Source organism: Protopterus annectens, chromosome 1.part0 (assembly GCF_019279795.1).
Source record: "Protopterus annectens isolate FY-2018-M chromosome 1.part0, PAN1.0, whole genome shotgun sequence".
NCBI lineage: Eukaryota > Metazoa > Chordata > Ceratodontiformes > Protopteridae > Protopterus > Protopterus annectens.
This window is the reverse complement of record NC_056725.1, coordinates 934,186,498-934,200,795: the sequence shown is the minus strand read 5'-3', so window position 1 is coordinate 934,200,795 and position 14,298 is coordinate 934,186,498. Positions and strand designations below refer to the sequence as shown.

At 40.3% G+C, this 14,298-nt stretch overlaps 1 protein-coding gene across 1 annotated transcript in view; it reads right to left on the bottom strand.

Annotated features, from left to right (window-relative positions):
• The window catches only part of CCHR1.PART0H6orf58 (chromosome chr1.part0 C6orf58 homolog), a 290,591-nt gene that overhangs the window by 251,046 nt on the left and 25,247 nt on the right, over nucleotides 1-14,298 (bottom strand). Inside the window, exon 2 of the mRNA XM_044064146.1 lies at nucleotides 4,834-4,920. Within this exon, the coding sequence (XP_043920081.1) occupies nucleotides 4,834-4,920 (87 nt within the window). The remainder of the gene's footprint in view (nucleotides 1-4,833; nucleotides 4,921-14,298) is intronic.

Sequence of the window (14,298 nt, the reverse complement as noted above, 5' to 3'; positions counted from 1 at the left end):
GTAGAACTTTGGAGAGCAAAGGCAGAGGGGGGGAGAGCATAGACTGATAGGTTTTCCCAGCTGAAGGGCAGAGCATCCACTTTCCAGGCTTTTTTGTGAGGAGTTCTTGTGCAAAATTTGTCCAACTGGTAGTTCTGGGTTGAGGCAAAGAGATCTATGTCTGGTCTCCCCCATTTGTGTGTCAACATGTTGAAAATCCATGGTTCCAGTTTCCATTCGTGTGAGTCCATGAAATTTCTGCTTAGATCATCTGGAAAAATATTCAGCTTTCCTGGCAGGAATTGGGCTTGTAGTTGTACTTGATAGCTCAAGGCCGTGTTCCACAATGCCATGGCTTGTCTGCAGAGGGGGTAGGAATGTGTACCCCCTGCTTGTTTATGTACCACATAACTGTGGTGTAGTCCATCTTTACCATTAGTTGCCCTAGTCCTTGAAGGCTGTCAGTGCTTTCTGTCCAGCTAGCATTTCTTTTTGACTGATATGAAGGTGCATTTGATTCAAGCTCCATTTGCCCTGAATGCACTTTCTTGCCAGATGAGCCCCCCCATGCATAGTCTGATGCGTCTGTAGTAAGGGGTTGGGCAGCAGGGGGTGATGTGAATGGCAGTCCCTTGTTTTGGTGACAGACCTCTGCCCACCAAAGGAACTATAGTTGCAGGCAAGGTATGATAGGAATCATTGTTTCCAGGCTGTGAGAATGTTGACCCTGAAGTTTCCTCATATGCAGTCTTGCATATGGAATTAGAAGAATGCAGGAGGTCATGAACCCCAAGGCTTGCAGTATTTGTCTTGCTGATAGCACGGGTTTTGTTGCCACTTGTTTGAAGTAAGTCACCAACTGAATTTGCTTTTCTGGTGTAAGGTAAGCCATCTGGGTAGTTGTATTCAAGCTTGCAACCAGGAATGTTATTTTTTGAGAGGGTACTAGTTGTGATTTATTTTCGTTTATGGTGTACCCTAGACAAGTTAGAACCCTTTTTACAAATGCCAGATGTTTTAGAAGAATGGCCTTGTTTTCTGCCTGAATTAGACAATCGTACAGGTATGGATATGTTTGAATATTTCTTTGCCTGCAAAATGCAATTACTGGAGCCAGGCACTTTGTAAAGACCCCGGGTGCAATAGACAAGCCAAAAGGCAGTGCAGAGAACTGATAATGCAAAAAACCTGCTTTGAAGCAGAGGTATCTTTTGCAAGATTCCCTGATTGGGATATGCAGGTATGCCTCTTTTAGATCTAGAGTTGCCAACCAGGCATCTTTGCCTAGCATAGGAAGTAACTGGTGAAGAGTCAGCATCTTGAATTTTGGAATATCCAGGAAAGTGTTTAGAGTTGACAAGTCCAGAATTGGACGCCATGATTTGTTTTTTTCTGGGTACCAGGAAAAGTCTGGAATAGAAATCTTGTCCCTTTTCCTCTTCTGGTACTAGTTGAATAGCCCAAATGTTTAGGAGGCAAAGTACTTGTTTCTGAGCCTCTGCCCAATGATTTGGGGGCAGGTCTGGCCATCCGCTTGGAGTTGGCAGTGTGTGGAAATTAAATCTGTATCCCTGGGACACTATATTTAAAACCCATTTGTCCTGGGTTATAAGTTGCCAGTTTTTTGCATGAAGTGACAGTTTTCCCCCCAAAGGGGTGGCTAAAAGATAAGTGCTTGGTAATTCTAAAGAAAAGTCATTGAGACTGTTTACCATAGGGAGGTGTCTTGCTGTTTCCAGATTTGGAAGAGGAGACACCCCATTGCTTAGTTATGAAAGTCCCTTGGGACTGAAACTTGGTGCTTTTGGCATGTCCGGGTCTGGCTTGAGTGGCTCTAGAAGGAACTGGAAAGGACCAGTTCTTAGTAGGTCAGTGCCTACTAAATCTTGGAGGGTGTACTTGTAAGAAATCTTTCATAGTCTGCATAGATTTAGCCTTATCTTCAATCTTTTTTAGAACTTCTTCAGCCTTATTGCCAAACAGACGGTCCTGCTGCAAAGGAGCATCCAACAATTTTTCCTTAACATGATCAGGCAGAGATTTCTCCTTAAGCCAAGCATGCTTTCTAAGCACAGACCCAGTAACAGCAGCCCTGCAAGAGGCCTCCAAAGAATCAAAACCACATTGCAAAGTATGTTTTCCAACTTGTTCAGCTGAATGAAATAAATCATGTAAATCTTTATTTTCCACACAGTCAGAAATCAACATCATTTTCTGTTTAAGCAGTCCCATGATATGCTGCTGATATTTTAACATATGAAATTGACAGTTTAAAGCCCTGATTGCCAAGGCTGCAGAAGTATAAACCTTTTTTCCCCATCTATCCAGTGCCCTGGAGTCTCTATCAGAAGGGGTAGGATTTTTAGCAGAAGAAGCCTTAATGCCCTTGGGCCCCTGAGAAATGGTTTCAGGGTCCGCAACAGGATTTTTGAAAAGGAATTTGTGGAAATCAGGAACCCTGTAGTATCTGTCTGGCTTACAAAGGGCCGGAGACAGAGAATCAGGGTCCATGCTGGATTCTGAAAACACATCATCAACAATGTCTAGTACAGGAGGTATAGCCAAAGGCCTATGCTGAGGTAGAAGAAGGAAATCCCTAAGCCTCTTTTTGGATTCACAAAAATCCTGACTTTCCCAGTGGAAATGTTCCCTTAAGGTATGTAAAGTTTCCCCAAAAGAAAAATCCTCACGGGGAGAAGCAGAAGGAATGGAATCCTCTGCATCAGAGTCCTCAAAAGTAGGCAAAGACAAATCCTGTTCATTAGAAGAGTCAGAAAAAATAGAATCCTGTTCACAGGATTCATAGTCAAGTTCAGCCCTAGGCCTCTTTGAAGGTGATGGTTGGCTACCCCTGATTAGAGTAATTAAATCTTCAGCCATTTTGATCATTTGCTTTTTAGGCATAGGGGCCTGCACATGTGGCCTAGGCGTCGATTTTTTAGACATAGATCGAAATTTTGGCCTTAATATTGAAGATGGCGTCGGTTTAATATAAAAATCTGTAGGCCTGAATACACCCTCAAAAGAGGGTGCCTGCACAGCTGTTCCGGACCCATCCAAGGTAAAGACATCTATGGTTTCCATAATTGAAGCATCTCGTGGCATACCAAACTCCGAATGGGTCTCAGTAGAGGCCTGCGAATTAGAAGTAGCAGGTATCAGGGGCTGCGAAAGCGCCTCACTGAGTACCGGTGAACTGGCGACTGGCTTAGGAGAAGCGTCGTCGGCAGTTTTGGACCTCAACGGCCTGTCTCTGTCTTTTTCTTTGTGTTTTTTAGGTATTCCGGTAGTCGGATTGCTAACCGACATACTTTCTGGATAATTAAAGAGTGATCCAAAATATTTAGAAGCAAAAATGTACCGATGACAGATACTGCGTTGATTAAATAAAGCACAGAACCGACAGCAAGGTATGTCATGGTCAGGAATACAGTACAAGTGAAAATCCTTATGAGATATTTCCTTCCCACTAGTAATACAATTATTAACTTTTACTGACATCGGTAAGGAGCAAGAAAAAGTTTCCCCAATGGGGTACTTAGCTTTTTAGTTGAAGACTTCGGTTCTGAAACTCGAAAATGAAAATTTCAGGAGTTGGCCGACTGGCACTTGCAAACTGCTTCTGCTTTGGGCCCCGCGCTGCAAGAAAGACTGATGTAATGGCATCAGCTGCATGTTTTATACCCCTGACGACCTGACATCATGGAAGAAGGGACAGCATCTGACGCAGGACCCAAGACTTTATTAATCAGGCGGACTGAGGGCAACCTGCCAGCAGATTACTCAAATGTAATGACTGCAACAGTGAAACACGAAGAACATCTGTTTATCCGAAAGGGTTGTATACCTGGCATCATGCACATCCTGTTCTGCCTTCTACATAGGCAAGACTAAAAATGTCTTAAATAAAAGGATATACCAGCATATTTATAACATTTAGAGCAAAGATATCAAAAGTGCCATCAGTCAGGCATTCCAGTATCTGTAAGGGGTTTAACAAGTTCCCGTTTTTTGTGTTGGAACAGGTGCAAGTAACTGCATTTTTTGTGGTGGAACAGGTGTAAGTAACTGCATTTGTTGGTGACTGGCAAAATAAACTTTTACACTGTGAAATATTTTGACAATTTAGGCTGGATGCAGCCAACTTTCCTGGCCTTAATGACAATATTTCTATTTCCAGTGAACTTAAAAGAAGGGCTAGCAAATTGTGACTTGCTGGTGTTTTAAAGTACACACTTGGTCTACACTTGCATTTTCCCTTTATGTTCTTAATCTGCATGGAAAGAGTCCATCCTGTATACTTTTTATGTTTTGCATGCTTTTTCAAGGTTGTTCCTTTAATTCTTTTCCTGTTGTTAGCAATCTTTACACTGGATTGGTTCCTACCTGGGGGCGTGTACTAGGTTTTACTCATTGTTCTGATAATGTCTTAAATGTGAGACGAAAGTGCTTATCTATGTTGTTTGGTGTAATGAAGTGCTCTTTTGCTTGGAGTTTAAGGTTCCTGATATACTAGTTGTTTTTTGTTTTAACTAACTAAATGCTATTATTTTCTATGATTGACATTATCAATGACTTATTTTCTATGACTAGGTTTCATATACTTTAAATAGTATTACAATTATAACTCTTTTTATCATGTATTTTGCAACACCTCTGTCCAGTGAACATTTTTACATATAAACTAAATGTTGTTTGGTAAGGTAGTATTTCCTTGCGTTAGCTATCTTATCATGATGAAAACCTGAGACTCCATTATACAATGTATTAACATGCAGTGTTTAGTTGAAATAATGGAATGTTGCTGATTACACATAAGATACCAGACTATTAGTTCATGTTTTGTATACTCACAGGCCCACCAACTTCTTGCAGAGATACACAGGTTGTCCCCATTCTGATAGCCACAGAGTGAACTGCTAGAAGGATCTGATAATCTGCCTAAAGTAATAAAAGAAGAGAAAATGTGGTAATATACATTCACTTAAGAGTTACAGTGTAGGAACATCCATGTAATTTGCATACTAACCTGCAGTACATTTATGGTGTTTTAAAGAACAGTGCTTAGATTTTTCTAGAACCTTGTTACATTCTGAATTATATAGCATGAATATTTGATTTGTGGGAAAAAAAAATATTTCATTGCATATAACAGGAAAAGTACTCTCTACAGAAGTACACAATATTGCCTCTAAACTACTGAGTAAGCCATATTATTAGTAAACTGTGTTACATTAATTCTTAAATTAATGCAATCTACTACCCTACCTAAACTAATAATGTCAGGTAAGCAACTTATTATCATTGTTCCTAACCTCTGATCAGGACTGACACAGCCCACCAAAACATTGTTTTGCTTTCTGATCTCATGACCCTTTGCCGAAGAGCTATTAAAACATTCAACAAACTTAATTTGAAATCATAGGGGGATAGTTTCAGTAACAGCAGACTTGCTACCACAGAGGGAATAACCCCTACTGTGACACTAATGCCATGGGTTTAATTAGTGGCTGGGAATGAAATGTAGGGCTGAGGGAGCAGAAATGAACTCTCCTTTGGCAACTGTAGGGAAAGAAGGGGAATCTTGCAGTAGATGAATCTAGAGAGTAGTGCTGGGAGAAGATGGATAGCCATTATGATACAACTGTGAATGTAGAATGTAGTAAGTCTGTTGTAACTCACCTTGTGGAAATGTGGGTTATGTGTAACTGTCCACATTCCTTGTATCATATATGATATTTCTCCATAAACCAGGTTAGAAGAAGAAATTAAGGTGTGATGAAAACAAACAGAAAACATGGGTTACCAACCACATGGTGGCTGCTGTGATTTCTGATGTGGGAAAAGAGACACAACGGCTTGATATTAGTAGGGAAAATGGGAATGAAAAAGACACATTTGTATACAGTCGATTCAACTGCCTACTGTAAAGGAGAATATTTATCTTAATAAGCACAACAGTGACAAGAAGGAGAAGAAAGGTAAATGAAATGACAAGTGTTTCTTAGACTTATAAGGAAACCTGAAACACTGCAGAAGGGCAGAGTTAAGGTTACTCAAAGCCAGGATTACATGCAGATTCTGATTCTAAATGTAACTACAACATACAATACCTATTGGTGGATCAGCTTACTGTGCTTGCACTACAAAGCTCCAATCTGGAGTAAGAGACAGACGTGTGTACAGCAAATATAAAATTTATAGAAAATACCTGAGAGTCCATCTTTTGCAGTGATTACAGATGGATCCCAGATAGTGGAGTGGACCACAATTAGGCTAGCATAAGAAATCAAGGACCTGAAAAACAGTAAAAACAAATGACTTTTGTATTATCTTGGCTTTGTTTTCCCTCTGAATGTTGTGGTTCAAACCCAGAGAAGGAAGACAGAAAGGAAGAAAAGACTGTGCAATAAGCAACATATATCCTGTGCTTATCAGACCATCTGTGGTGAAACAGTGTGGTCTGTCAATCATGTCATCCCAAGATAACAAACACTGTTTCCCACAGAATGACACCAAAAACTAATTATTAAAGTCAATTATCTTCTGCTCATATTGTGGCAATATCCTTGGAAAAGACAGAATGCTGCCTAATGCTAGGCTCATACAAGCCACACAAGTTCATATACAGAGTTGTAGTGGCATTTGTGGTTCACTGACCTGAGTGTGTGAGTGATTTGGAAGATCCTGGCCCCTGATAGTCAACTAACCGTGACCCTCTCCTTGCTCATCTTAGTGAGTGGAACATCTGTGTGCCTCACAATGGAATCACCTATAACTAAAACATTTGTTTATATGGAAGTTTACAAATTGAGACACCATGAGTTAAAGCTAGATGTGCTGTGATGGATATTGCTTTGGCAAAATGTTTGTGGGGTTGTTGAGGATATTGTTATAACCATATCTAGAAAGCATTTGATGCTTGGGAAAAGCCTCAGCACAAGTGAGTCTATGTGCTTGGTCTTTAATGTAAGTGACAGGTGGAATGTGGTCTTGTGTGTTTCTGATAACCTGTTTGTTAAATGCAGAAGCCGTATGTGACAACCTCCAGTGATAATGTATACTTACATCTTTCACACAGTGTATCTGAATGTTAGCCAAAAATCACCTAATTTATAAACAAAGACAATTGCTTCATTGTGTTAGGATGTCCATTTCCATCAAGCTGGCTGCAGAACAGGAGGGAAATCCTTATCCATGGTTTCTGATGTTTACTCCATAGATTATAAGGGGAGACATACTGGAAGATCTAGAATAAGTTTACTTGGATCTTATTTAATTTAAACTACAATGCTTAGGACAAGACTATTAGAGCAGTGTTCCTCTGTGCACAGACCACAATAACAGGGTAATATATGGGTTTATGGTAAGTTTGCTTGGATGCCATTTGGCTAAGAACTACAATCTGAGTGTAATCTCACACAGCACTACTTCTCTACAGCAAACCGGATACTTGTTCCACAGCCATATACTCAGGAAATAAATGAAGTTGTCTTTTATAGGAAAGTTAGATTCTAAGTGCCTGCATCTATACAGGGCACTAATGACATCCAATGAATGATGAATGTCATTGCACAAGTGCAACAACTGTATACAGGCATAGAAAATTAACAGACAAAAAACATACCACTAGCCAATCACAACAATACACTCTAAGGTTTCCTCAGTGATTCCCAAGTTCTGAAAAGAACTGGCTATTCTCTACTCCTTCTAGAGTACAGACCTAATTTTTCTAACTGTAAAATCACTAAACACTAGTTCACTTTGAAATAGATGCAAAAGTGCAGAAGCCCAGCAGTTAATACAATGAAATTATAACAGAACTTTAAAGTATGAAAAAGTGCAGTAACTCAGTAAATAATGCAGAAGTATAACAGAAGGACATTGATGTAACCAGAAAAAAGTGCAATTTAGCAATGTGGAGTACTTACCTAGCTTGGATGGAGGTGGATTGAAGCAGGTACACTTAAATCTCAATGGCGTTGTCAAGCATTGGTATGCTCTGTGTAATTTCATTCTGTGCTCCTGCCTTAGGATCTCTTTCCAACTGAATCTGCCTGCTACACCTCCCATGTGAGGCATCCAAGATTCATTCTCCCTGTGTACTCAAACCACCTCAACTGGCTCCTCATAGGCCAGAGGAATATAATAGGGGCTCTACTTTGGGATATTCCTGAAGTGAGAATCTCCTCACTCTGTCAGTTAGTGACTCTGCTTTGGGATATTCCTGAATTGTGGAGCTCCTCACTTTGTCATGGAAAGTGAGCTCAGCAATTTTACAAAGGAACTTCACTTCTGCCACTTTTATCTGTGATCTCAACTTATCAGTTACTGCCAAAAGTTCATGAACCATAGGTGAGTATGGAAATAGACTGTTTTTTTAATTGAGAGCATAATCTTAGGACTCTGCTCCTGCTTCAACCTCACCATCCAGAGCTGCAGCGATCCACTGCCACTCCTTCAAGCCCCTCTGCCTCATTCATGGACAAGACCCTGACATGCTTAAAGTCCATCACTTGAGCTGCTGTCCCCCTCATCTGCAGACTGTATTCTACTTTTTTTCTGGAAGTGAGCTTTAACCTTTGATTTAGAAATGCTGATTCTCAACCCAACCACTTCTCACACAGTAACAATCCACCAGCTCTAATACACTCTGGAGATCACAGTCTTAAGGCCAAAAGGCTAATATCATTTGTAAATAACAGGGTTGCATCACTTACAATTAAAAACTGGATGCTCCCCAAACGTTGGCTGTGCCTCACTTTGCTGTCCAACAAAAATCATGAACAGAAGGGGAGACAAGGTACATCCTTGGCAGAGTCCTATGCCCACCTAAAACATACCTAAATTAATATCAGGAATGTGGACACAACTTTAACTCCTCAAATACAGGGAAAAATGGCATGAAACAATAGCCCTCTGTTGTAGCACCTCCCACAAAACATTCCTGGGTACCTGGTCATATGTCTTCTCCAGGTCCATAAAACACATTTATACAGTTCTGGCAATTCCCATGGACCATCTAATATCTGTGCTAAGCAAAAAGCTGATGTACTGTTTTCATGGTCAGTTTGGAATTGTCATTGCTCTTCCTGAATCAGAGGCTCACCTGTCTGATGGGGCCTCTTTTCCAGCACCATGGCATGAACTGTCCCAGAGAGGCTGAGGAGTGTGATCATTCTATAACTGGAGTACAGCCTCCTTTTTCCTTTTAGAAAATGAGGTCCATCAGTTCAGTTTGCAAATCCAGAGGTAGATGTCCTGCCTTACATGCAACACTGTGAAACCAAAAAACAATTATATTCAGAGTTGCATGATATCCATATTTTCACTGTCTCATACTATCTGCACATATTAACAAACATGTGCAGACAATTGTTTATATTTCTACATTTGTAATATGTTACAACTTTGTAGGATATATATATATATCTCTGTTTAGTATGGGCATTGGTTTCATAATGTGTTTTGGATAGTGCAAACATTTGTATTCAATTAACATATGTGTTATATCCCTTTAAGAGGGGGACTATATAAATGTTTCAACATGGTGGAAGTTTTCATCTACTTTATTTGATACTAGGCATTGAGAAAGGCTAACATTAGCCGAAACCGGTTTGCTTCAGCAGAGGTTTTTACAACTGCTGATATGGTTGTTTGTACAACTATGGAGCAATAAATAATATTTTATTATCCTGCATGTGCTGGTCCATTTTGGTTTCATTCCTGCTTTCTTTGGGACCGTGCATTAGTCCCACATCGTGATACCTGGTTGGTTTGGTTGCAGTCATAAGTCTTTTCTTTTCGCGCTGGGGATGCCTGGATTGCTGTTCTTCTCCACCAGTCTTCTCTTTTGGGTATTGCCTGATTTGGATTATCGTTTATAGAAGTATAACATTCTATTGGACTCTTTTCATGACATTGTTTTTTTTCTGAAGTCTTTTTCCTTCTGAAAGATATACTTTTTTGCTGGGGGTGCTCGGACCGTTTGTCTTCAGTTAACTTTGGAATCAATGACTGCTCTGAGTTTGCAGTCATCCACAGACATGGTCAACTGGACAACTTTGATGGTAGCTTTGACTTCTGAAAAGTAGATGCCAAAAAGGAGCAGCCTCAGGACCTGAGCCCCATGGGACTCTACTAGTAACTGACCTTTTTGTGGAGGTAAAGTCCCCTATTTGACTTCATGTGGCCTATCTATGAGCCAGTTAGCTATTTAATGGATGACATAGGAGTTTACTCATAGGTTCACGGGTTTGATGACAATGCCCAAATAGGGAGTATAGTGTTAAATGCTTTGGTCAGGTCAGGATAGCAATGCGTACTGTTTTTCCCTTGTCCTAAGCTTCTGTGACTTAAAAAATCCACCAGGTTGAATAGGCATGATCTGCCTGTGATGAAACTAAACTATGTTGGATTCAGTGTATGAAGGTTTCTTATGTCTTTATCTAAATGACATCCATATATTTCTTCCCATGCTTTGCATATGAGATTAGTCAGACTTATGGGTCTCTGCTTACTCTAGTCAGCAGATGGCCTACCCTTGTCCAATAGGATAACTGTTGCAGTACTCCATTCACTAGGCACAAACCTAAGTTTGACCAGTGATGTCAGAAGGCTCAATAGGTCATGTTTTATGCTATTCAAGAGGCATCCTAGGATGCCATCTGGGCCCATAGTTGAAGTATTTTTTTTTGCCTTGGAGAGTGCATTGAGGACTTGTTTAATAGTGGTAGCCAGGGGGTTATGGTCAAGGGTATCTCTTGAGAGGTGTTGGGGGAAAGGCAGGGTGAAACTGGAGCTAAATTCTTTAAGGCAGGAGATTCACTGTATCCTCCTGCTCTGTATGGGTGGTTCCATTTACAATTAGTTCAGGACACTGTTGTGTTTTACCCTAGAGGTTGTGGACAAAGCAGCCAAAGGGCTTGTGTTTATCCTTTTCCTGTGAGGTTTTCTTTTTAACTCAAATTTGGCTTTGCTGGACTTGATAAGACTCTAGAGTTGCTTATTTAATTGGATGAGGATTTTCTTGCCTTGCTGGGAATCACATTTACTAGTTTTAGCCAAATTTTTATTCTTTTTGTTATACAACTTGTTAATATTGTGGTTCTATTGGGATGGCTTTTTCTGTGAGGTAGTCCTGTGCTTATTTTGGATGGGTACATCTGCATCATTGTAACTCTTTACATGGTAGCACAGCCTCTATGTGAACAACTTTGCTTAGGCAGTGGATATCATATGGTTTAGGGGCTTGAAATTTTGCCAGGGTATCATTCAAAATTAGGAGGTCTGCTTTGGAATAATTCCTAGGAGTATGAAAGTTGGATGGGTTCAAAAGATACAGCTTTATTGTCTGACCTGACAAATGAGAATGTTACACATAGGTGGGTGCAAAGTTCCCCCATATTTGTGGGAATTAGGCTGTAGATGTTGGTTCCCCTAGTGGGTGTACCAACTATCTTGTCCAGAGTATTTGAAGTGGCAAAGTCCAGGAATCACTGGGCCTGCTTATTGGAAGTTATACTGTTTCTAAGTTTATAGTGGGGTAGTTGAAGTTACCCAGGTATATAGTTTTGGGTTCAATGCAAAGTGACTCCAGGAATGTGGTATTGCTGTCCTGCTTCATAGAAGGGGGGTTTATAGCTTGCAGTGATATGGCATGGAAATTTATTTATGTTGAGTTGGACATGCAGAAATTCAGGTGTGTCATGCTGCTTGACTGATCTTGACATCTGATTGTTTTTAATGAATGCTGAGACACCTCTACATTTTGTCCTTTCTTGTGCAGTAGATGATCTAAAAGTGTGGCAGGCATTACAGCCTTGTACTACTGAGGTGCTCTCCATGGCTTTAAAATATGTCTCCATAGTTATACAGACATCTATATTTTTCAGGGTGAGGAGAGTTTTGAAAGAATAGTTTTGTGTTTAGACTAATGGCATTGAGCATTAATACCTTCAGGTTATCCTGTGTTGGTTTTACTGTTTTGGAAGGTTTAGCAGGTTGTCATTGCCTAACAAAGTCACTATGGGGTGGACAAAATTTTAGCCAATATTTGAAAGCCTAAAGAGGACAGGTACAGACCATCTGTGGTGAAACAGTGTGGTCTGTCAATCATGTCACCCCAAGATAACAAACACTGTTTCCCACAGAATGACACCAAAAACTAATTATTAAAGTCAATTATCTTCTGCTCATATTGTGGCAACATCCTTGGAAAAGACAGAATGCTGCCTAATGCTAGGCTCATACAAGCCACACAAGTTCATATACAGAGTTGTAGTGGCATTTATGGTTCACTGACCTGAGTGTGTGAGTGATTTGGAAGATCCTGGCCCCTGATAGTCAACTAACCGTGACCCTCTCCTTGCTCATCTTAGTGAGTGGAACATCTGTGTGCCTCACAATGGAATCACCTATAACTAAAACATTTGTTTATATGGAAGTTTACAAACTGAGACACCATGAGTTAAAGCTAGATGTGCTGTGATGGATATTGCTTTGGCAGAATGTTTGTGGGGTTGATGAGGATATTGTTATAACCATATCTAGAAAGCATTTGATGCTTGGGAAAAGCCTCAGCACAAGTGAGTCTATGTGCTTGGTCTTTAATGTAAGTGACAGGTGGAATGTGGTCTTGTGTGTTTCTGATAACCTGTTTGTTAAATGCAGAAGCCGTATGTGACAACCTCCAGTGATAATGTATACTTACATCTTTCACACAGTGTATCTGAATGTTAGCCAAAAATCACCTAATTTATAAACAAAGACAATTGCTTCATTGCCTTGGGATGTCCATTTCCATCAAGCTGGCTGCAGAACAGGAGGGAAATCCTTATCCATGGTTTCTGATGTTTACTCCATAGATTATAAGGGGAGACATACTGGAAGATCTAGAATAAGTTTACTTGGATCTTATCTAATTTAAACTACAATGCTTAGGACAAGACTATTAGAGCAGTGTTCCTCTGTGCACAGACCACAATAACAGGGTAATATATGGGTTTATGGTAAGTTTGCTTGGATGCCATTTGGCTAAGAACTACAATCTGAGTGTAATCTCACACAGCACTACTTCTCTACAGCAAACCGGATACTTGTTCCACAGCCATATACTCAGGAAATAAATGAAGTTGTCTTTTATAGGGAAAGTTAGATTCTAAGTGCCTGCATCTATACAGGGCACTAATGACATCCAATGAATGATGAATGTCATTGCACAAGTGCAACAACTGTATACAGGCATAGAAAATTAACAGACAAAAAACATACCACTAGCCAATCACAACAATACACTCTAAGGTTTCCTCAGTGATTCCCAAGCTCTGAAAAGAACTGGCTATTCTCTACTCCTTCTAGAGTACAGACCTAATTTTTCTAACTGTAAAATCACTAAACACTAGTTCACTTTGAAATAGATGCAAAAGTGCAGAAGCCCAGCAGTTAATACAATGAAATTATAACAGAACTTTAAAGTATGAAAAAGTGCAGTAACTCAGTAAATAATGCAGAAGTATAACAGAAGGACGTTGATGTAACCAGAAAAAAGTGCAATTTAGCAATGTGGAGTACTTACCTAGCTTGGATGGAGGTGGATTGAAGCAGGTACACTTAAATCTCAATGGCATTGTCAAGCATTGGTATGCTCTGTGTAATTTCATTCTGTGCTCCTGCCTTAGGACCTCTTTCCAACTGAATCTGCCTGCTACACCTCCCATGTGAGGCATCCAAGATTCATTCTCCCTGTGTACTCAAACCACCTCAACTGGCTCCTCATAGGCCAGAGGAATATAATAGGGGCTCTACTTTGGGATATTCCTGAAGTGAGAATCTCCTCACTCTGTCAGTTAGTGACTCTGCTTTGGGATATTCCTGAATTGTGGAGCTCCTCACTTTGTCATGGAAAGTGAGCTCAGCAATTTTACAAAGGAACTTCACTTCTGCCACTTTTATCTGTGATCTCAACTTATCAGTTACTGCCAAAAGTTCATGAACCATAGGTGAGTATGGGGAAATAGACTGTTTTTTTAATTGAGAGCATAATCTTAGGACTCTGCTCCTGCTTCAACCTCACCATCCAGAGCTGCAGCGATCCACTGCCACTCCTTCAAGCCCCTCTGCCTCATTCATGGACAAGACCCTGACATGCTTAAAGTCCATCACTTGAGCTGCTGTCCCCCTCATCTGCAGACTGTATTCTACTTTTTTTCTGGAAGTGAGCTTTAACCTTTGATTTAGAAATGCTGATTCTCAACCCAACCACTTCTCACACAGTAACAATCCACCAGCTCTAATACAGTCTGGAGATCACAGTCTTAG